Source organism: Coffea arabica, chromosome 3e, assembly GCF_036785885.1.
Source record: "Coffea arabica cultivar ET-39 chromosome 3e, Coffea Arabica ET-39 HiFi, whole genome shotgun sequence".
Lineage (NCBI taxonomy): Eukaryota > Viridiplantae > Streptophyta > Magnoliopsida > Gentianales > Rubiaceae > Coffea > Coffea arabica.
In genome coordinates, this window is record NC_092315.1 from 15,968,112 (window position 1) to 15,992,104 (window position 23,993).

General features: G+C 37.2%; 3 protein-coding genes across 9 annotated transcripts in view; 1 reads left to right on the plus strand and 2 right to left on the minus strand.

Moving 5' to 3' along the window:
• Window positions 1-1,150: 1,150 nt before the first annotated feature.
• Window positions 1,151-8,951, plus strand: LOC113734763 (clathrin interactor EPSIN 2). 5 transcript variants are annotated; one of them, XM_027261427.2, is made up of 14 exons: window positions 1,151-1,322; window positions 2,006-2,104; window positions 2,270-2,321; window positions 2,825-2,904; window positions 2,987-3,065; window positions 3,308-3,391; window positions 3,511-3,656; window positions 4,161-4,535; window positions 5,094-5,135; window positions 5,230-5,337; window positions 5,417-5,604; window positions 6,535-6,749; window positions 7,083-8,010; window positions 8,110-8,951. In XM_027261427.2, the coding sequence occupies exons 2-14, from the start codon at window positions 2,070-2,072 to the stop codon at window positions 8,553-8,555; spliced, it is 2,778 nt and encodes a 925-aa protein (XP_027117228.2). In that variant the 5' UTR covers window positions 1,151-1,322; window positions 2,006-2,069; the 3' UTR covers window positions 8,556-8,951. The 5 variants fall into 5 exon arrangements, with proteins under 5 accessions (XP_027117228.2, XP_027117224.2, XP_027117226.2 ...); XM_027261423.2 differs by having other exon boundaries at window positions 5,091-5,135; window positions 6,535-6,752; window positions 8,110-8,814; XM_027261425.2 differs by having other exon boundaries at window positions 5,091-5,135; window positions 8,110-8,814.
• A 1,046-nt stretch (window positions 8,952-9,997) lies between these two features.
• LOC113734765 (leucine--tRNA ligase, cytoplasmic) lies at window positions 9,998-14,195 on the minus strand. The gene is made up of 3 exons (XM_027261431.2): window positions 14,062-14,195; window positions 10,298-13,603; window positions 9,998-10,202 (listed from the first exon to the last, which is right to left on the minus strand). Exon 2 carries the CDS (start codon window positions 13,576-13,578, stop codon window positions 10,321-10,323), a length of 3,258 nt encoding a protein of 1,085 aa, XP_027117232.1. The 5' UTR covers window positions 13,579-13,603; window positions 14,062-14,195; the 3' UTR covers window positions 9,998-10,202; window positions 10,298-10,320.
• A 5,910-nt stretch (window positions 14,196-20,105) lies between these two features.
• LOC113734766 (actin-related protein 2/3 complex subunit 4) overlaps window positions 20,106-23,993 on the minus strand; it is a 38,935-nt gene continuing 35,047 nt past the window's right edge. For all 3 annotated transcript variants that reach the window (XM_072044731.1, XM_072044730.1, XM_027261433.2), the window contains 3 exons: window positions 23,495-23,599; window positions 21,534-21,623; window positions 20,106-20,448 (listed from right to left, as the gene is read on the minus strand). In XM_072044731.1, the coding sequence (XP_071900832.1) occupies window positions 20,359-20,448; window positions 21,534-21,623; window positions 23,495-23,599 (285 nt within the window). In that variant the 3' untranslated portion in view covers window positions 20,106-20,358. The remainder of the gene's footprint in view (window positions 20,449-21,533; window positions 21,624-23,494; window positions 23,600-23,993) is intronic.

The following is a 23,993-nucleotide window of genomic DNA, read 5'->3' on the forward strand; positions in this document are numbered from 1 at the left end:
AATAAGCATTTTTACTGTAAACATGTAATTTTACCGCCATTTCTTAGCTACAATGATATGATTAAATTTAATATTTGCATCATGAACTATGCAAAAATATGTTAGGTAAATTATGCAAAAGGTCAATCTCAAAGTTTGTTGGATTACTATAAGCCAAATTTGTTTAGTAAAAAAAATAAATAAATCAGGCTTTGAAGATGAATGTTGTTGCAAAAAAGTTAAAAATCACACTAGCAGTTTAGAGAAGACTTGGGACATCCAAATTGCGCAAATCTTTATGCTATGACAATAAAAAATGATATTTAGATTCTAAACGTTCCCAAGAACCCCTATCCTAGATGCTTTAAAATACCTAACGAGTTCAACAAATTTGAAAGATGAAAAGAGAATTTTATTTAAATGGTTAGCTATACACTTTAAAGATGGGGAATGTAATTTGCCTTTATCAATAATCATGGAAGAAGGGCCAAGAACGATTATTAGTATAGTCCTTCCAAATTATCAGCAGCAAACTTAATTAAAAATTTAAAGTCTAAGAAAATGTACGAGCATGATACCATGAACTATATTCTTTTCATGCGATATGTATGTATAAATCCTATATCTAATATTGTAAATTAACATTTAAATACAAAATAGTTTGCAACTATAAACATACAATTTATACTCCATTGAACACATTATTGTATTCTAAACTATTTAAAGTCATTGTAATTTTTTTTTTGTCGATACGATAGCTTCCTATATTATGGGGAGGGAGAGGGTCTGAAGAAGTCCTATGATAAATCGGAGGACTGAACCACCACCGGATCAGACGATGCATTACACACTTGTCTGAATTTTTTAAGTAAGAGCACATTTAATTATAACAAATTGACGGGAAATAAGATTTTTTATCTCACCGAGCCTTAATGTATCGGTGGTCTCTGGTGACGTCTGAGGCAGTTGTACGGACGATGGACGCAGTAAGCATAACTAGAAGTCTAGAAGTACTGCTGTAACAGTAGTAGTGTACATGAACAAAAAGGTCAAAATAAGAGTCCCAAATGAATAATTAAAAAAAGTTCCTGCGTAAACGGTGCGCTGTCTCCCTCTTCACCCTCCAACAGCTCCCCTTCTCTCTTTATTTTTCATTTTTCCTCTCTATCAATTATTCCTGAATTCCCATTTCAAACCAATTTCTTCATTGTCAGCTCCTTTTTCTTCTCCTTTCCTTCCCAGAAGGAGCTCGCGTCTCTTCCCTTCCGCCTCCTCTCTCTCTAGATCTGACGTATATTCCTTGTCCGACGTCGTTTGGAGGCCCCCAAGCTCCCGATCCTAAGGTGATTTTCTCTATTTGTTGTTGCAATTCGATCAATTATATTTAATTTGTTAGCTATTTAGATCGCTGATTTCTTCCACCCCCTTTTTTTTTTCATTGGATCCCATTGTCATAGTTCTCCGCGAGATCCATTTGGTTTGGGCATATATATTGCAAGTAGCTACGGTATTGATTTTTGTTGATCGATATTGCAAGTAGCTTCATTTTTTTTTCGAAATATTAGGGTTTTGTTTGCTTTTTTTTTTGTCCCTAGATCATGCGTTTATTTATTTTCTTTAAGTTTTTGATCCGTTGTCTTTTCTTGTTTAATTTTAGAAGTGATGATATTGATTCTTGAAAATTCAGTTTAATACTAATAATCTTGGAAGAATCTTTGGATAGTAGAAGAAATTGGAAGTAAGAGTTTGATAAATGTGATCGACGTTTGCTTACTGAGTGAATATTAGTGCAATTGGAGCAATATAAAATTGTTTTGATTATTGAATATCTTCCTCTTCTTTCTGGTGAAAGAAATTGGGTTTTGGATTATTGTTTCCAGTTTGAAATGTGTATTTAACTATGGATACATTGTTAGTTTGGTTCATTGTAATTTGCTTTGTTTATGATTCTATTTGATTTTGTATATTGCTTTGATGGAGAAGTATATTCGCATGGTTACAAGTGAACAACTTTCATTTCTTTCAGGAAAAAGTGAGAAAGATCCAAACTTTTCTTCAGAAAGGGATTTGCCACCAAAGCTGAAGTTGAAATGAAGAAGGCCTTTGATCAAACTGTCCGGGACATGTGAGCTTTATTTTGAACAGACTATCTTTATTTGTGTTCATCACTATTTGTTTTAGGTGTTGTATAATGCTGTTTAGATGTAAGATTGATCTGTTGGTTTGAGATTTCTCTTCCACTATGATATTGAGCATGCTGATTGATCTGTGTGATTTCTATGTGTTGCAGTAAGAGGGAGGTGAATAAGAAAGTTCTTAAGGTCCCTTCAATAGAACAAAAGGTAACTTGACTATCTTTTGAGCTACGTGGCAAGCTGAGAAGTTTTCTGTGCATCTTGATTTGTGTATTGCATACTCATTACTTAAATGAAGACTATTGGTTTGATAACCTTGTGATTGGTTATAGAAATTGCTACTTAAGTTTATGGGAGTTTTCTTTTTCATGATTGTAGTCATGGAATACATGGACTCTCTGCTTTCTTCCTGTATATGTTTCTCTTTTGTTTAAGCTGTAAAATTGATAGTTGTAACTGTTAATTTTTATTCTTTTTTCATTGAAGTTTGTGAATCTGGAAAATAACCTTTTAATTTTTCATAACTGCCATTTGTACAACCATATGCAACTCAGTCAAAGTAAATTGTTTATCACCAGCTGTGTCCATGCTGGTCTGCTGGTTTATGAGTGCTGTAGTTCTGAAAGACTAGATCCAATAGGAAAAAGAAAAAACTTTATCACTTATGAACTTGTAACCAAGAAATTTTCTTTGGTTCTTGTATCTTTCAGGTGCTTGATGCTACCAGCAATGAGCCATGGGGTCCTCATGGAACACTTCTTGCTGATATTGCTCAGGCTTCCAGAAATTAGTAAGATTAGATTATCATCCTTTTTCATTGGATGATATTCAGTCAACAGTTACCATTCTAATTTGCATTTCCTTTTCGACAGTCATGAGTACCAAATGATTATGTCCGTTATCTGGAAGCGTATCAATGATACTGGTAAAAACTGGCGGCATGTCTACAAGGTACCTATTAGTCGGGATGTGTTTTTGCAGTTCAATGTCTTTGGAAGGTTCATGTCTTGCGGATGCCAAATGCATCTGGATAGCATAGCTTGAGTTTGTCTTTAGTCTACTGTGGGTTCGACCTCCACTCCCTAAGGGATGTTGCTGCATTAAGTTCCTATTGATTCTGTGGAGTCAGATCAATTCTCAATGCTTTTTTTATTCTCTGGATTTGGAACTCAAGAATCTAATTTTATGTTCAGGCTTTGACAGTTTTGGAGTACTTGGTCGCCCATGGGTCAGAGCGTGTGATAGATGAGATCAGAGAACATGCCTATCAAATACAGGTGAATTTCTTGTCATTTTGGTCCAGAGACTGCAGCTGTAATATGTTATCCAGATCATTGTGGTGAGAGTTTTTTGACCTCTATTACATGATGTTATTCCTCATTTTCTCTTGTACTAGACACTATCCGATTTTCAATATATCGATTCTAGCGGGAAGGATCAAGGCAGCAATGTCAGAAAGAAATCTCAGAGTCTTGTAGTTCTGGTAAATGATAAGGATAGAATACAAGAAGCTCGACAGAAAGCTGCTGCAAACAGGGAGAAGTAAGTATTAGTTGCATATTTCTGGTAACTTAAACAAAAATAGAAATGTTAGTCTTTCTTGCCTTAAATTTAATTTAGTTTTCCCACCACCAATTCCTTATACAGGAATACTGATAGTTTTTTATGAGTTCTTCTGATCTAGACTCTTATTATCTAATATTCCTTTTGGTTTTACGGGGAGAAAGTCTTACCTTTTTTTATCTCGTAATGAGGTAGCAGTTTGCTTGTCAAGGAGAGCAGATAATATTCGAATAAGCGAGATCTGGAGAGAAGAATAAGATGTGACAGACTTTATTCTTGTTTAATCCAAAATTGTTTATCCTTGCTTGTTATTTCTGTGCTAGCCTTGGTTGTAGTTTTCAAATTTCTGTTAACTGAATTTATTGTACATGCTAAGATTGGTGGATGCCTCCTGAAACTTTCTGAAAACAGAAACTTTTTGCTCAAAGTATAGCTTGTGAATCGGTTTTTAAGTTCCTGGCCTAAGTAGTGGTATTTTATTAGGTACCGTAACACGTCAGCAGGAGGTATGTATCGGCCTGGTTCATATTCAAGTGCAGGAGGATATGGTGAAAGGTATGATGATGATCGGTATGATGGCCGATATGGAAACAGAGATGAAGAGCGGAATGGATACGGGAGAGAGAGAGAATGGGGTTCTAGAGATGATGACCGATATGGTAGGTATGGGGACCCATATGGCCGTGATGGGGACAGGTACAGCAGAGATGATGACCGCTCTAGCCGAGATGGCTACAGGGATGATGATTATCGTGGAAGAAGTCGAAGTGTTGATGATTATCAATATGGCTCCAGGAGCAGAAGCTCTGACAGAGATCGTGACCGCGCTTATGAAGAAGATGGTCAATATTCTTCCAGGTTTGTCTACTCTTGGTTTCGTTAGTTATGCTAACATAACAAGTGATTTATTTTTTTAATTACCCTTATCATTATGTATTTCTTGGTTTAGTATTTCCCCTAGGGAGCAGAACTAATTAATATAAAATCCATGTTTGCGCATAATGGATTTGTTTATCTAAAATGGAAGTTTGTGAAGGAAAAATGGTCCCTTGCTTGTATGTTAAAAGTCTTTGCTAGATGAAACTTACTACCTTCTCTCCACTCTGGCATTTGTCTCACTTTGAATTTCTCAAACGGTGCATGTTTGTTGACAGTCTTTTCTTTATTCATATTTATGCCAAAACTAAGTTCTTCTGAATTAAATTTAAGGGGCCTTTTGAATGAGATTATTACAATTACTTGACTAGCATATGTGTAACTTGCATTATTAATGCATGAATCTTTGCACCCCTGGATGCATTTAGCTGCTTTCCTTCATTGCTTAGTCTCTTGTTTTTCTTTTCTTCTCCTCGCCCTTTTGTTCCTTTTATTGGTGGTCCATAAGATATAACTAAAAGTCAACTTCTCTGATAGCAGAGGAAATGGTGCCAGGCCAGATGATCAGTCTCAGGATGGAAGGTAATGGTACTAACCAGCAAAAATGTGTGAGAATCTAGTTGTTTTCATGAAGTCCGAGTTCATTCTTCTCTCTTTGATTATGTTTTAAATTCAGTTATGGTGGAAGGCATCTCGAGAGGAAATATTCTGAGCAAAACCTTAGCGCTCCTCCTAGTTATGAGGAGGCTGTCAGTGTTGGGCGCAGCCCTACCCATAGTGACCGGTGAGTCCATGCTTTCTTAATCCTTGATTTAATTCGAATTGGATAACTGTTATGGTCCTAATGTCTTAATTGCCCAAAGGGATGGAGAAATTCCTTCGGCAGCTGCACCTAAATCATCTTCTCCGCCTGCAAGTGTGATGCCGAATCAACCAGCCAATAATCTTCCTCCACAGCCTGCCCCTGCTTCACCTCCGCCACCACCTTCAGTTACTGATCAGAAGCAAGATGATGGTTTTGATGAGTTTGATCCTCGTGGCTCATTTTCAGGTAAACTGTTCAGATAGGATGCAATTGCAGCATCCATGTCTTTAAGTCGATGGCAGTTACTTTATCTAAACTTCTCTAGTTTTCATGAATTGTTTGTTAATTTATTTGCTTGCAAAGAATCTCTATGTAAAAAGAATCGGATTAATCTTATTTAGTTTGATTTCTCTTAGGATTGTGCTATTGTGGCTGATCAAGGAGTTAAGGAGTACTGATTTCTTAGGATACATATATTTCTTTAGATTAAAACTATCCGAAGGTAGTTTTTTCTGCATTTAGGCATTTCACTATTTGGGTGACTGTTAGATCTTCCTTGTCAAGTATGCCTTTAATAATGAGCAATAAGAGATGCACTTATTAAAATACATTTTCATGTACCTGACAATTTCCTTCATTGATTAGGCTATGACAATGTATTTCCGGACAGTTCTTATGTTCTTAGATTGCACATTATCGGGTCTTGCTCTAAGGCAATAAATTCAAATTATTAGAAATTGTTGTTGTACATTACTATGCATTCTGGCCCAGTGCATTTTTTCCTTCTTCTTTTTGTCTAAATGCTTGTGTACTGTGATTTTTTTTAATAGAAATTGACATCATATATTACTATGCATTCTGGTCTGGTGCATTTTTCCTTCATCTTTTTGTCTAAATGCTTGCGCATAGTGATTGTTTAGCTGGAATGAATTGTTTAAGGAAAATTTGTACTTTTAAGTAGTCTTCCAGAATTGCACTCTACTACTAAATCCTTGCATGGATGGGAAAAGAAGGAAAAGTGAAATTCAAAATGTAATCTGCAGAAGTGTTTCCCAAACCCAGTCTGTTCTTATAACAATTTTATTTTTGCTTGTAAATTGGAGTATTTGACTATTTGTCTTTTATATAAGAGAAGGATTTAACTCTTCTTTTGGGTTATTTGTTTATTTTCTGTAGCAGCTGCTCCAACTACATCAAATGTCACTGTTCCAACTGGTGGTGGTGGTGCAGAACTGGACTTGCTTGGCTCCTTGTCTGATTCATTTTCTGCCAACTCATTGGCTCTTGTGCCAACTACTGCTTTTGCTGCAACTACTGAAGATATGCATGTAAACCCTGGATCTGGGCCCACTTTTGTGGCACCTACATCATCATCATCAGTCTCTAATCAGGTAGTTGTATTAGTTAGAACTGCTGTACCCTCTTTGAGACTTTACCGGGTCATACTATGTCCAGTTGGTCAATAATAGAGCCAATTAGTCAAACTGTTGGCCTAGTTTATGAATTTTTTGAGGGGCACAAAAACTGATATTTGGCATCTTTAGCGACTAAGCTTGTTTCCAGTTAGGCCTCATCAGACCTTGAATTTTTGTGGATTTGGTTTAACCAAAATGTGGGCTTGAAGAACATTTTAGTCACTTTCTAAAATTTGTCAAAATGAGGTCTAGCATTATTTGTCAGTATCATCCACAAGTCTTTAATCTAAAAAGGTGCCTTCTTTGCAGGCATTTGATGATCCTTTTGGTGATGGCCCATTTAAGGCTATGGCTTCCAGTGATGATTTACCTGCTCAGCCCCAAAATGTTGCTCCGACTTTTGCTACTACTGCAAACCAAAGTACAGAACAACCTCAGCTTATTCCGGAGAAGACACAGCCTATTAATAACTTTGGAGGCTCATTTCCTTTTGGTTCCAACATGCAATATTCTCCCCAGGAGTTGTCCACTTCTAATCAGGACATTGACATATTAGCAGATATCCTCCCTCCAACTGGTCCTCAACCTGTTGCAAACCCAGAGACAGCGTATACAACTCCAACTGGACAACCTTCTTTCACGGCAGGTTTTCCTCCTCAAATCAGCCAAACTGCATCACAAGCTGGTTTCCCACCTCAAACTGGTCCAGGTGTGCCACAAACAAATCTCCAAGTTCAACCGGGGCAGGTGGCATCACTGACAAGTTATCCTACTCTACCTGGCCAACCTTCAATGCAATCAGGTTTTCCCGTTCAGTCTGGTCAACTCGTTCCACAGTCAAATTTTCTTGCTCAGACGCCTCAATCTGGTCAACCTGCACCCGTTGCTGGTTTTCAACCTCAGATGGGTGCTTCTCCACAGCAAAATCCTAATTCCTACGGGAATTATAATCCACAACTGGGATCTGCCATTCCAGTTGCCATGCAGATGTCTACACAGCAGAATTCTATGAACTTCCCTTCACAATTGGGTTCTGCTGCCCCCGTGTCCTCACAAGCATCATCTCAATCTCTGCAATTTCAATCAACTACCTCTCTGGTCTCGCAACCTGTGCTTTCAGTGTCAACAGGGTCTGCTGCTGCGGCTCCTCAACCAGCAAAAGATAAGTTTGAGACGAAATCTACCGTTTGGGCTGATACCCTTAGCCGTGGGCTGGTCAATTTGAATATTTCTGGACGTAAGTTCTCATAATGTCTCCTGGTATTTTTGCATGTGACATGGATTAAAACTTGTTTGAACTTGATTTTTTAACTACATGTTTTTGGTTGGTTTGCAGCTAAGACAAATCCTTTAGCTGATATTGGAGTTGATTTTGAGGCCATAAATCGCAAGGAAAAGAGGATGGAAAAACCTACAACTGCTCCTGCGGTATCAAATATTACAATGGGCAAAGCAATGGGTTCGGGTTCTGGTATTGGACGTGCTGGTGCAGGTGCACTCAGGGCCCCACCAAACACAATGATGGGTTCAGGTATGGGAATGGGTATGGGTGGTGGGCTAGGCCCTGGTATTGGCATGGGAGGTTATGGATCAGTCAACCAACCAATGGGAGGTGGTATGGGAATGAATATGCCCATGGGAATGAACATGGGTATGGGGCAAGGTGGCCAGATGCAACGGCCAATGGGATTTGCTCCTGGATCTAATGTCCCTGGGGGCTATAATCCCATGATGGGAATGGGTAATTATGGTCAACAACCGTATGGTGGTGGCTACCGGTAAATTTTCATGTACCGCCAATGAGATATAGGGTATATAGTAAAAGAGCATGTTTTGTATAAGATCAGAAGTTCAGCCACGGTACAACTATTGATTCTGGAACTGCATTTGAAGTTCAAAGCTATATTGTTGGCATTTACTTTGTAATTTTTCTGGATAGTGCAGTGTAACATATATGTTTATTCATTCTCAACAGTATCAGTAGATTGTTTCTCAGCTCTGATACTATTTTTTGGATTACAATGGAGTTGCTTAGGTCCAACGGTCGTGTAGATGTTGTGATATGTATACCGAGGACAACCTTCTCAGGTTGTTAAGAACATCTCATTTTGATATAATTTTGTGACTTTCCGATTGAGTTTGTAAACTCGCGAACAATAAAATTCACATTCATCCCAATTCATTTTAATGCACTGTGTTTTCTGCTCAAGATCATGGTGTATTTGGTAGGATTTTAGTAATTTCTTCCTCCGACTTAACGTGCTTTTGCCTGTTAGCCCAGCGTATTAATTACTTGTATATTGGCATGAAATGTACATCACTCAATGATTGTTTCAGTCTGGAAGTTGATATTCACTTGTACGAGAAAAAGGAGGAAAAGGGGTAATAGAATGGAACGTCTGGTACGAGAAAAATGTTATTTGTTGACAACAGCCTTTACCAAGATCGTCATGCGTGGAAAAAGCCAGTCATAGCAGTCAGATGTGTACATATATATAGGATGCATGCATGTTGTTTCACTGGTTCATGTTCCATTGTTCATTTTAAACTTTGGAGTCTGGACTTGGCTAGGTGCAGTTATGTAATTTACAAGAACTAGTATACGTTTGGACAGAGAGCTTTTTTTTAAAAAATTTTTTTTCTTGAAAGCTTTTTTTTAGTCAAAAATAGTATTGCATATTAAGATAAGCAAACACAGAATTTTTCCCCTTTTTTTTAGTAAAAAATAGCTGAGGTTGAATACTTGTAGAGAATTATCACTCACTGATACATTTTATGCCCCACATACTGCCCACAACCTTTTATTACAATTTACAAGCACCATACACTAGCCCAAGCTAACTCAAAAGACTTCATGACTAGCTCCCAGTTTATCCTGTACTTTTGAATGCCTCTCCAAAAATTAACTACATATCTAGTCTGGTAATAAGACCAGATAAAGCATACAGCGTCTGGTAAGGCCAGCCTCAACAGATTACCAGCAAAGGTGCAACAAAATGTAACATCCAATCCAGCTCTTAACAAGACCTCTAAATCAACAAAGATTGGGATTGAAGCTTTTAATCCCTCTTCTACGGCATTTGGGCTTCAACAAAGATTGAGCCCTCAAGCCATCTCCAACACCAGCTCAGCTCATGCTTTTTCAATGTTAAGCCAGAAAAAGGTTGATTTAGGTATTCAGCCATCAGAGAGAGAGACAGAGAATTCATCCAGTACAACACGTCTAAGACCACAAAGATGGAATCTCAATATCCATATTCGCCAACATAACAAAAATTTTGATGTGACCGAACAACAATAAAAGTATTACAGTTATAAACCAAAAAGAAACAGAACCGGGAAACAAAGAGAGCACGAAATATTCATCTACTCAGACATCGTACAAGCCAACATCAACAATTTGCTATCTTTAACCTCAATCTCGCCTACCTGTGAATCAACAAGCATTGAGTGAATCTAAGAACCAGCCATCAATATTTTTATAAGCAACCTCAGAAAAAGAAATTGAGAGGAAAGATCTGAACCTTTTAGGCATGTTAAAAACTAATCACTCATTCAAAAAGATTGCAGTGGGATTTCCAGGGGAGGGTGGATTCTGCCTCAGAAGTGAGGCATGAGGGCCAGCCCTTTGAATGACACCAGGGTCCTCTGCAGACAAAATCTGCACATTATCAAGACCTAACTGCCGCCTAATCAGGTCTGAATTTGTCCTGAGGACCTCAATCTCACCAAAAGGCAGCTTCAGGTCCAATGCTTGAATGCCGACTGCCATAACCTCATCCTTCTTGAACCTCAGAAAGGGCATGCAAAGCTTCTGTATTTGTTTAAAGTTACCTTCCTGCCCAATAGCACTTCTCTGCAATTCAGATATTACCTCCTGATCAGGAGCAAATTTGCAGGTAACACTATCATAATTTCTCTGGAGTATGATTAAACATTCCTTCTTCCATCCATCATACTGCTCATTCACAAATATCAGGCCAGTGTTTGGCTTATTCTGACTGTTTAATATGTTTGCATTGCCTTTCTTTGAACCAGAAACCTGCTTCTGCAACAGCTTCCTCATTGAGACTATTGAGTCTTGCAAATACTTATTTGCCTTTTTGAGGACAAGATCTGGAAAATCAGCTTCAGGCAATCCAGCTTTTATTACAAACCCTTCCTTCTTCAGAATTTCCCTCCAAACATGTTCAGAATAGTGTGGGCAGATCGGAGCAATAAGCCGAGTTTGAACATCCATAAAGCGCCATAATAGACTGCGGTTCATACCTTCAACACCACAGGAGAGCCGGTATTCATCTCTGGCAGCCTGAAGATCATAGAAGCCTGTTTTTAAAGCTTCGCGGAACATGTAATCACCATAATTCTTCTCTGTCATCTTCACAGCAATATTTATTTCATTATCAAATACTTTATCTGCGTATGTAGAAGGTGGACCGCTTCTCAAAGAATCTTCTGCAGCAAGAACCTCTTGCATCCATGATAACTCCTTTGTGAGACGTAAGATTGCAGCATTAGCTGTGTCAAAGACAAAGTTGGCGTCATCCATGCCATCACCAGCATCAGCAAGTGAAAATCTTGTAGCATCAGCTGAAAACTCTTCAATAGCTTGGCGGAGTGTCCTAAAGTTTCCAGTGGACTTGGACATCTTTTCAGAATTCAGCATTATGTGTCCATTGCATCTAAAACCACGAGGCCAAAGATTTGTGGGAAAGATTGCAGTATGATTATAGATGCAAAAAGTAAGATGATTCTGAATGAGATCCTTTCCAGAAACCCTTAGATCAAATGGATACCAATACTCAAACTCTTGCTTCATCTGATTAAGAAGAGAAGAAGATATATCTGAAGACTTAGGATACGGACCACCACAAAATACGAAATCCCACACCTCATCAGTCAGCTGCTCTGGCTTTAATGAGGAAGTATCATTACCATACATATCCCCTTTCTGAAACAGATGACATACAGTATAGTATGCCATATATATAGTGGAATCTGACAAAGACTCCACGAGAAAGTCCTCATCCCAAGGAATACGAGTCCCAAGTCCAAAATTACGTGAACAAGCCCACTGATTCAGCCAGCTCAAAGTATGCTCAAAACCATGCCGTGTCTCATCCGAGTAAAGATTCATGTTCGCCAAGCACTCCTCTGCTAATTTCTTCCATTCTTGTTCTCCATAAATGATGTACCACTGATCAGTCAAAGCAACAACACACTCATCCCCTGACCTTGACATGACCTTCTTTTCCGGCTCGCTGTAGCTCACTGCTTCATTACTCTCAAGAAGCTTGCTCCTGATCAAACTCTTTGCTTCTTGGACCTTCATTCCTGCATAATTGCCGACAATCATAGTACCCTCATAGAAACCACCCTTGTAGATTATTTTCTTGGCCTCATCAAGCTTTTCTCTCTCATTCTGACTTTTTATTTTTTTCTCTATACAAATTCTCTCAGCAGATTTATCTCCAAAGTCTGGATGGTTGATTATAGGTATTATCTCAAAAGGTAAAACCCACTCGTCCTTTACCCCAAACTTAGCTCTAAAAGCTGGCTTTGACTTCAAGTCCTGGAGTGCCATGTAATCATCGGGTGAATCACTAGGCACGCTGGTAACAATCCCAGTACCTTTTTCAGTGAGAACTGAGAGCATTGGCAAAGCGTATATCATGTCATTGAAAGCCAATGGAGACCTCAGTGGTAGCCCAATGATATCTTGTCCCGTCAATTCAACTAAACAGGTTGGCTGCTCTGCGATACGTGACAATCTCTGATATGCCAAATTAAGTGCTGCCCTCCTGGTTAAGATGAAAACCTCAGTGTCACTTATTTCAAATGCACCATATTTCCCCTCTGGCAGAACCCAGGCATTTGTTTGTCCATACATGGTTTCTGGCCTCAAAGTAGCAGCAGCAAGGTAAACTTTCTTACCTTCCAAGACACTCATCTTTGCAGGAAAAGGTGGGACAACCTCCATCTTGATCAGGGTGTACTCCTGTGGAAGAACACCTTCACCTGATGCACGATCATGATCGGCACATGGCTGACCATCTAGGGGAGAGTAAATGGTATATCTTAAATCTTTTACAATTTTCTCCATTGCTTTTAATTTCCTAAACTGCCAGCGCACAAACGAATCAAAATATGGATTCATATCAGTAGTTATAAATGTTCTCCTCCAATCGCATCCCAAGCCGAATGACTTCAAATCCTCAACAGCAAGGGGTGGGAAAAATGTCAACCAGTGATAAGGGTTCGTGAACTTTGCGATTTCTTCATCAGTCAGACCATAGCTCTGCATTATCTCCCACTGAAACTTGGCCCCACCAGATTTAGCAACAGCCTTTGACTTCTTCCCCTTAAATTTACCACCAGGTGCAGTCTGATTCCCTTCATTTTCAGCTTCAGGTTTCACTTCTGGCTCAGCAGTCTCCTCTTTTACAACAGGAAATATTGGTGGGTTCCCAAACCCATCAATTTCCCTTAAAAGTTTATCTGCTGATGCCTTGATGGGCATGCCAGTACAATGAAAAGCAAATGGCAACAAGACATTTGCACCCCTCAACCTATGATAAGCAGCAGCAAATTCAAGCTTCGAGAGGGAAAAAGCATGACCAAGGTGCAAATATCCATTCATGTATGGGAAAGGAAAGTTCCCGAAAAACTTTTCCCCAGGTTTCGGCACAGATTCTTTGGGATCAGCCCTGAACACATCACCTTCAGCCCACCACTTCTGGACCTCAGATTCAATCCCCAAGAGCTTGTCTCGGCGAGCAAAGCTTTTCCCACTTTCCTCAGCCATTATATTACTAGCAACGCTACAGAAACTGCACATAACAAATAGGACACATTAAAAAAAAATTCCCACATCTGCAAAGGTACATACTTCATCTGGAATTACTTCACAAAATTGTAAATCCTCAAAAAAAAAAGGACCCAAATTCAGCAAAACTTGGAAGCCTAGCTCCTCTAGATAAAACATAAAAAAAAAACAAGTAAATGAGAGGGCTTGATATTTCCTTTCACAATTAATTAATGAAAGCAATATCAAATCCATATTAACCATCAAAAGAAAGCCCAAAAAGTATATGCATCAGCGGTTAAAAAATAACAATACAAAGATAACCAAAACTAATAAGAAAAGACAACATCTTCGAGAGCATAGATAACACGTCTAGACCTAGACTAAGCAAGAAATTTATCAGTTATTTACAAGTACAGCTTCAGTTACAGAAAATTTCTTATTCGGGAAAACTATTTAAAGCAAGCGAGATTTGAATGGTACCTTAGTTTCTTGAAACTTAATCCGGAAAGATTGTATCTTGTTGAAAGCTTGCCCTGCTGCAAAGAGTGTCTCAAGGTGTGAGTCGCCACTATCGTCGGCGTGGAGGAAGAGAGTGCGGTGAGGAAGGAAAAGGTGAACGAAAGAAATATGGAGGGATTTAGGTTTGTGGAAGTCAAAGAGAAATTAGCAAGTCAAACTGTGAAGGATTCCAAAATTTGTTTTTTTTTTTTAAAAATAATAATAAAGGGAATATGAAAATAAAAACCCGGTTCTGTCTTCTCTTGGTTGGCACGGCCTCGGACCACGGTTCCGAATCACCTGTTGGCCGTTACATGTTTGGAAGCCGCTAATTCTGACCCTAGTGAGAGTTGGCGACGGATTTAGCGACGATTATGAAACCTAGGAATTTTAGTTTTGGATCCTTATTAAAGTTATGGTTTTAACTTTAAATGTTAAATTAGTGTGTGATAATGAATTTAAAGTAAAGAGTGACAAAAGAAAATATTGATTATAGAAGAAAAATAAGACTTTCAATTTAGTGTTAGTGATAGAATGATAGCTAAAGTTATGCTATCATCTATCCTTTTATTATTATTACTAGTGATCAATGCACACCCAATGTGTGTACAATAAAAAATACATAATATTTATGATTATATATTTTAAATAAAATTTTTATTACTGAAGCAAACTTATTAGATCTTCTAAATATTTTTTATAAAATAATTTTATATTGGCAGTTATAATGTTTAGGAGTAGGTATGTTGAAAACACATACTTGAAAATAGTTAAAAGTAAAAATAGTCACGGATAGTTATAGGCAGTTAAAGTAAAGTAAAAGTAGTTTTTATAAGGGTAAAAAAGAAAATTCATGAAATGACGATAAATGTTAATTCAATGTTAATCGCAAATTCCTTCCTCTGGTTTTATATATAGCATAGATGCTAAAATGGTAGTTATGGATCATTTAAATTATTAATGATACTTTCTATTTTATTTAATAACGGTTTGAACTGGAATCGGAATTGACCATTTCGCTTTTGGTCTCCAAAGATGGAATCAGAATCGGAGCCTTTTATTTAGTTCTGATTTCTGTCTGCTTAAAATTGTTTGGTTTCGAAGCCTTTATATAATGGCTTTAAAATTTTTCAAGATTTTTAAGTTTACACCAAATTTGCACCCCTTGAATTTTACAAAATTATCTCTTTTAGTTGTATTGATCCCCTAAATTTAAGAAAATTTCTTGCTTTATATAGATTACCCTTTGAAGTTGTTTGAATATATTCTCCCCTTAATCTACATTTATCCCCTAAAAAAGGATATTTTTATTGCTTATTTCTAACAAAAATTTTGGACATATTCCAAATTAAACGTTAACAACACTCTAACGATAGAAAACAATTTAGCTTTTTAAATCAAAATACATAATATATTTTTTATATAAATCTAAGAGCATGATTTACGTTGAAATTGACTATTCCACCCTCTCACTATAGGATCCTAACTCCGCCATTGATCGTTGTTCATTCAAGTATTATGTGTGTTTTTTTCTCCTCTTTGACATTAAAAATCAAAGAGCAGCATTGGTTTATGAATCCACAAATGCTTGAATAATTGTCTATCTATCTTTCACCCTGTCAAGAAATGCCTCTTCAACCACTATGGTGTTTGCCTCTCAATGTGGAAACCTCAGAATCCATATGAAGTTGACATGGCTCAGCTCTAACCCAAAAGCAATCTCTTTCATCTCTTCCATTGTTGAAGAATATTGGCTTCCAAATGCAAGAAACACTGTTGAGGGCTCTGCTTGTGCCCCAAGCCATTTCATGACCCCAACATCAGTATCCTTGCCTTCTGTACCAGGATCTCTAATGAGTGGACTGACGGGGAAGAACTTCCAATTGAGATCGTTCACAATATATCGTTGACAAACGTAATCCATGTACTTTTCCTTGATTTCTTTTGAAGTTTTGGACGGCACAGGGCAATAATCAGGGATAGCAACAGGTCTGAAATCATATTGTCATTTATCGTATTTTTAATCCATTTACCATTTCAATATGCCCCTGATGTTTAGCCTGGCGAACTTGAGTTAGTTGGATGGCAGAAAAAGGATATTCTGCATCTAACTTCATGCATGCATGACATACGAATGCTGAATAATACTACCAGAACATTGGAGAAATTCCTAATTTTATGATGAAATTTCAAATTTTTCTATAAATGGGGTGTTTTGAGTGTAGCATTCCATCAAGTGATGCAAATGCGAGCTCATTGAGTTCGCATTTCGTAGATACGATTTATCATTGAATTTCTAACTTGCAAAAACACAAAAAAAAAAAAAAAAAAAAATTTGCTTCGGACCTCGCATTTGTTGAATGCGCAGTCATCTTACCTCGCATTTGTCAAATGCGAGGTATATGCAAGGTTTGAAACCTTTTAGTTTTTTAATATTGATAAATTCATGTTCATGCATTTTTTATTTTTTATTTTATATACATTCAACAAACCGTTTTTGTTTTTCTTTTGAGTGTAGGTTTTGCTTTTTATTTTGTAAATTTATGGAGAATGAATTTTTAGGTTATTATCCAGTGATCATGAATTTCACATTAACTGAACACTAATATTACCTGATCCCATAATCGGATTTGTGCCTATTGTAAATCCTTTTTAAATTCAACCACTTCCCATACTATCTAATTATGCCTGTTGCTAAGTAAGTTATTGAATTAGTTAATTATCATATTAGCATCTGGTATAAAAATAACATTTTTCTTTGACAAAGACGTACAATACTATCTAGTCAACAATAGTTAATGCATAGTTGACGTAGAATTAGTTGTCCTAAGGCTTACTTCAAATATCTTAAAAATCTAATTCTAACTACGAAATATTAATTGGGTTGGTATTGAGTATTGGTTAGATTAGTGATATTAGGGATCTTACGAGTCAATAGATTATATATAATAATTAAGCACTATTAGTGCTAAAAAGATTAGATATATTGTCGATTTGTGGTAGCAGGCAGACAGTTAGGTAGAAGAACATCATAGATCGCCAAATTAGGCTTGAGAGTCTTTACCATTTTGTGTACTGGAAATTTTATAATGACAACAGCCTTTAAAGTAGTGAAAATGAGATCTAGTGGCAACTCAGAATTATTGGTAAAACGAAAATCTGCAGGCAAGTCTAGCTGATCAAGTAGCGCAGGTTCAACTCAACACAATGAGAGTACTTGGGCATGATTTGCTTGGATATGGAACTAACTCAAAGTGAAAGTTGTACAATAAAAGTAAATGTAGAATCCTCTTTCTGTAAGTTTCTTAATTAGCTAGCTCTAGGAATGGAGATGTGTGTAGGGCTGCAAACAAATCGAGCCGCTCGCGAGCGGCTCGATTCTTAATTAGCTAGCTCTAGGAATGGAGATGTGTGTAGGGCTGCAAACGAATCGAGCCGCTCGCGAGCGGCTCGATTCAAGCTCGAGTCGAGCTCGATTAATATCGAGCTCAGAATATTAAGCTCGTTAGCTCGCGAGCCGGCTCGCGAGCTTGAGTATATATATATATTTTTTATTTTTATTTTTATTTAATAATAAAATTACGTATATTATATATATATATATTTTTTATTTTTTATTTTCATTGTAAAATTACGTATATATTCTTAATATTTTATTATTTATTAAAAAAAATATTATTTTATTTATTTTTTTAAAAATAAAATAATTATTTTTTATTTTTTTCGAGCTCGAGCTCGAGTTCGAGCTCGACTCGAGCTCGGCTCGACTTGATTCGAGCTCGGCTCGACTTGATTCGAGTCGAGCTCGAGCTCGAAAATTGCCGGCTCGTCGAGCTCGAGCTCGAGCTCGAGCTTGGTAAAATTTAGTCGAGGTTCGGCTCAATTAGCTCAAAGCTCGACTCGGCTCGGCTCGTTTGCAACCCTAGATGTGTGACCCGGAGGATATCAATGGAAACATCACAATCCTTGGAGAACTGAGCACAACTTCTTGTTCTTTGGACATGGATGTTGTCTCCATTCCTTCTTTTTTTGTGTATGTGATGAAATAAGTCTATTTGGTGTTTCTTTATATAGACAAAAGGCGTGGGTATAATTGGATAGTTGTTTTTATGTAACAACAAATAAGGGCATTAGACTTGTGAATTTTTTGTTAGAAACGACTATCAAACAGTGATTGTACTCTAATAGGACTAAGGAAAATATGAAGATGACAAATTATTTTTTGATCTCTTTATCCCTATTTTTGAGAAATTTCCATCACTAATTTGTAGATACTTTCCCCATTATTTAAAATCCCAGACCATACACGTAATGGTCCCGTTTGGCAAGTGAGTTTTTTAAATGTTTGTCTAAAACTTTATTATAACTTTCTGTAGAAGTTGTAGAAAAAATTTTGAAGTGTGTAAATTTTTGGATATTTTGAAGTATAGGGCCTGTTTGGAAGTCAGGTTTTTAAGCAAGTTTTTTACCTACTAGTTTTTTAACAACTTTTGCTACAGGAACCCCAAAAAACTTCTCTAAGTTTTTTACCTACCCACTTCAAAATATACAAAACACACAAAAAAAAAAAAAATTTCCTTCCCTTTTTTTTCTTCTTCCTCTCCCATCCCAACCCACCACCACCTCTCCGGGCTAGACTCCTGTTCAATTACCGCTTCCAATTCAATCTATCCATCTATCATGCTCCAGAGTTTGCTCCACTCCAATTCCACTGCTACTTCTGCTTCCAACCCCATTAATTCCGTTCCCATTCCCATTCTCCTTCCCCCCAGCAGAAACGCTCGTCCCTCCTCCAACTCCTCCTCCTCTATGCAGTCCAAGCGCTCCTCCTCTGCCCACCACGAAGACCTCTCCTCCTCAAACGCCGCCACTCCTCCCTTGGCCCCGACAACCCTTCCACCTCCGCTGACAGAACCATCGACTTAGACAACGAGGACGACGACGTTGCTGAGCTCGAAGCCGCCGCCGCAACCGCCTCCTTGGGTGGAGCAGCAGCTGGCGACACCAAGTCCTCCGGCCTCTGTCTCCTGGGCCTCCTCCTGCAATGCGCCGAGTGCGTGGCCATGAACTGTCTCGACGCGCCAGCAACCAGCAGGACCTGAGCCACGGGGGAAGCTTCTTGCGGCGGTTCGTGGAGGCGCTGCATTACTACTCGGCGCTGTTCGATGTGCTGGAGGACGGAATGGGGACGGACAGTGTGGAGAGGCACACGGTGGAGCAGCAGCTGTTGGGGTGCGAAATCAAGAACATCGTGGCCGGAGGTGCTAGAGGTGGGGCCGGTGGCGGAGTAGGGGGTGGAGCAGGCTGCGTTGCTGCTGGGAGGCAGAGGTAACGGGGAAGAAGAAGAAAGAAAAGAAAAAGGAAAGAAAAAAAAAGAAAAAAAAAGAGAAAGAGAAAAAAAAAAGAAAAGGAAAAAAAGTTTTTCGCCTTAAAAAAAACTCCTACAAAAAAGTTTTTCACCTTATAAAAAACTTTTACAAAATTTTTTCAAAAACTTCTACAGTGCACTACAGTAAAGTTTTAGACAAACTCCCAAAAAACTCAGGTTCCAAACAGGCCCATAGTTTAAAAACTTTGAGAAGTTTTTTGAGATTATTGTAGTTAAAGTTGTTAAAAAACTTGTAACAGACAAATTTGGCCAAAGCCTTGCTTGCCAAACAAGGCCTATAATGTTGGAAGGAGTTTTATATATGTGGGTAAACTTTCAAAGTTACAGAAGTATATGTGTCTGTCATCTAACTATTATGTTGTACCTAAACTATCTTATTAATCTCCCAACTGAACGTTATTCACATCTGTATCCTTAAACACAATCTCACCCATTACCCGTGTTTTAAGATCTCATGGACTAGAGTTATATGATTTTTTTTTCAGAATCACATTGTGATGCTATTATAATTATACTTATTTGGATTTGGACATGAAAGTGATAAGAAATGAGAAATGAATTTGGTACATAAGAAATGAAGAATTTGTCACTCTAGCCAATAGAGTTTACAAATTTAACCCAAGTATATCAGATTCACTTTACCAATATTAATCTTGTATAATTGTCCATAGAATTGGGGAGTAGTAAAACAAAAGTCTACAAACTTGAGCTTATAAGTATACTGTATCTATGATGAATCTAACTTAGCAAATCTCTTGACTATGTTCACAAAGTGCAATTGACAAATCCCTGTCCATCCCAATGACTTGCATGTCATTTTGCCATATCTACATTTAGAATTGTAGCAGTCTCTACTACACCACAACAAAATAATATATATATTGAAAACTTCAGATAAATTGCTTCAGAAATTCTGTAGCCACAAGCCTTCCTCGTGTGTTCACAGACAATTTCAGTTCACTTATCTCTTTATCAATATCCTGCAGTTCAAGGAAAGTAAAAAGTTTAGACAAGACTTTCTAACTAGCAACTGCATGGTTTTTGTTGAACTGGACATAGGTTGAAAGAACTTCAAGCACAAGCAAAAACTAATAAAAATGAGATCCACATTGCTAAGATAATCATTAGTCATTAATAAAATCTGCACAGGAACAGCATCTCCTTTTCCGAATTTTGTTACGAAATGATCACTTGTTTCATAGTACTCTACAACTCAGAAATAATCCCAGTATTAATAATATCTGGTTCTTTACACAATCAGCACACTTTCTTTCTAATTGGTGCCAAGTACCTAAGAACCAATGACAAACTTTAGCATGCTTAGCCCGTTTATTATTCTCAGCAGCTGCAAAGAAACAAAATGAGCGGCCAAGTGCGCTAGATTCTGAAATTGAAGGAACTAAGTGAAACAAACCCAAAAAGAAAGTTCATATGGAACCATCTATGGATGAACTTGAAAGGGTATGTAAAAGAGTGAACAAATAGTGGCTTGATTAAACCCCCAAAAAAAAAAAAAAATGGTGTGCTAAAGATGCAGATAATTGATTATTTTTGAAGATCCATAAGTGAAGGATCAACACATAATGAATGTCTTTGTTCCCAAGTTGAAACCGTGAGGTCAAGGTAGCATAACAAAATAATACCTAACTACACTACTTTTCATGTTACTGATCTAGCCAGTGACATCAATTGGAACAAGATTTAAAGAAGCAAAAGTGTTCGAACCTCGTGTGTAGTCTCTAACCCCTAGAATTTATTAAGCACCAGAAGCAAGTGTTCTAAGAAACCACATTCCCCTCATAAATGATATATCAAGAATGTTAATTTAACTTGAATACAAATGGTATTCACCAATAGCCTAATCTGACATATTTCTGAGCACTTTTGATGTGTAGCAGAAATTCCTTCTCCAGTAAAGAGGAAGATATTATCAACTTGAAATTGAAATTCTGATTGATATATTTAATTCCTTGGTTGCCAATGAACAGCTACAAGTTTTCTATCTATTTTAACTTTTGTAAAACTACAGGCAGATTATCAACATCTAAACTCAGTAAAATCTTACCTCCATGAACTGAACAATAAAATCTATGAGTCTCTGTTTTTGCATCTCCTCACAGTGATAATTTGTGATGAGGAAACTTATGTCGTAGCCCTGAAATGAGCCATTTGAAAGCTTAAAGCCTCTGAATCAAAAGATATTGCCATGTATATATTGTTAGAAGCAAATTAGGTAGAAACAATATGCAACTTTACAGCAGTAAAGCCGGCTCATTTGTAAAAGGAAACACCAATCTTTTTTACTATTGATTGTGCCAAAATTGAAAAAGAACTAGGAATATGAACTAAAATCTCACATCACCATATTGACTCAAATAATAGAGATGAAAATTGTTAGGATGGCAAAGAATGTCCACCTCTACATTAAACTACTCAGCATAGTATCTTAGATCACCATATTACGGAAAATGAAACAGAATGAACACATACAAGGCCATAGATTGACCTACTAAATGTATCATCATTGTACAAAATTTTCTACTAAATGTGCTTATCATTGTAAAACATTTTTCTAATTCTTGATTACATCTCTCAATACTTACTAAAGAGGAAATGGAAACAAATAAAATTTGACCAGAGAACAATTGCGGATGAAAAATATGATTTGACGAAGTTGAATTAAGATGTTTGAAATTTTGAGAAAGAAAGTAGATAATGGCTTTATCTGTCACTGCAATCCTCTATTTTACAAGGTCAAGTAACAGCATGATTAAAAGATATTGCCCCAGTTTTATTTACCAGAAAAACACAAATGTATTTCAATGTGATGAAAATTTTCCATTCAAGCACTTTTGCACTATGGCCATCCTTGGCAGAAAAGTTAATAGATGTTTCCATGTCACGGAGGCAAACTCAATATTGCCAAGTGGTCGCCAAATTTACCTGGTTCTAATACCTAATTATGTGCATCTTATGTCATGGGACCATAAAGATGCTCATGCTTCCTATTTAGGTGAAAATGTCATATCAGCAAAGATCTACACTGACAAGTCCAACTATATCGTCGTACCACAATATGAGGCTCCAAATGAAAATACAGCATTGCAATTATTTTAGAGGAAGATGTTTCCATGTTTGACTGCCTAAATGCATTTAAAGAAAAAAAAAACATATATTTCACATCAATTTATGGATGATTGTGGAGTAAATCTTCTTTAATTGAAGCCAATGAAATTTAGTTTCAAAGCTTCTTACACTTTCAGAATAAATGTAAAAAGACTTACAATCGCCTTAAATTGATTCTTGGAATAAGAAGGGCAGTTCTGGAGTACCAGGAAACAATACGCATAAAAGCATGCATCAGGAGACTTAAACCCATTCAGTGGAGGCTCCAGAAAGAAAGGCAAACATCAAACGTGATCGAAAAGCATGAGAATAGTTTTTAGATTCAAATCCAAATCATAGAAGCTTCCTTTTGTGGCTAGCCACATTTAATATGCATTTAGATTTTAGAGTTTGGAAAGCACATGAATTATCTTTTAGAGCTCAATCCAACTCAAGAACAATTAGGAAGCAAAAGAAAATACAGAAGTCCTCTTCTGAAGTAACATGAGCACTTAATGCACTTAATATCTATCACATTTTGCTAAAGGCCAATAAGTCTCACTTTTGACAAAAACTTTCAAGTTATCAAAACTGCCATAAGAAAATTTTCACATTATACCACTTTCCTAGGGGCAATCGCATTTACAATCTCATAATTTGGTATTACGATGGATCATTTCTAGAACTACACAACTCACACTACATTATAACATTGTGTTGATATCCATTTCACAAATTTCCAGTCAGAACTTAACAGGTAGTCTTTTGGGACAGGTATGCAGTTAATAGGCCTTATGCCTTTGATGACCTATGGACTTGTAACAAGTTTGGTAACACAGAGAATCAGTCAAACTCCAAAGATAGAACTTATAGGTAAAATCCAGATTAATATCAGCTGATCATATATTTTGCCATACATACCTGCACAGGCTTCCTCCTTAGTACCTGAAATGCCTCTGCTCTCATTGACAAAAATCTAAGGAATTTCTTTGTCAAAATGTTTTCAAGTTCATCTGCTTGCTTCACCTGTGCCCCAAAAATTTAAAAGAACAAAATAAGAAAAGGAAAAGAAATCCCTTTCTCACTCCCTCCATCAAGGTTTGAGCCTAGCATTTTGGGAGCATTTTTTTTTATTATTAAAACTGTGAAGTTGCATAATTTTACTGCATTTTGGACTTGCACCCGGGTAACATAGCCACAAATAATCACACGGAGGGAATTGTTTTCTTGTACCTAAACAAGGTGGGGCCATGGTACTCTCTTAGTTCAGTCAAGATGTTAACCGACAAAGTAGCCTGTTTTTCTCCTATGTATTCCCACATATTAGTTGGGTTCATGCACTCTGTTGGTGCATCAACGTCATTTTTTGTAATAGAAAATTCAATGTGTAAATATATTGGGGGTAGAAGTGGAAATTGAA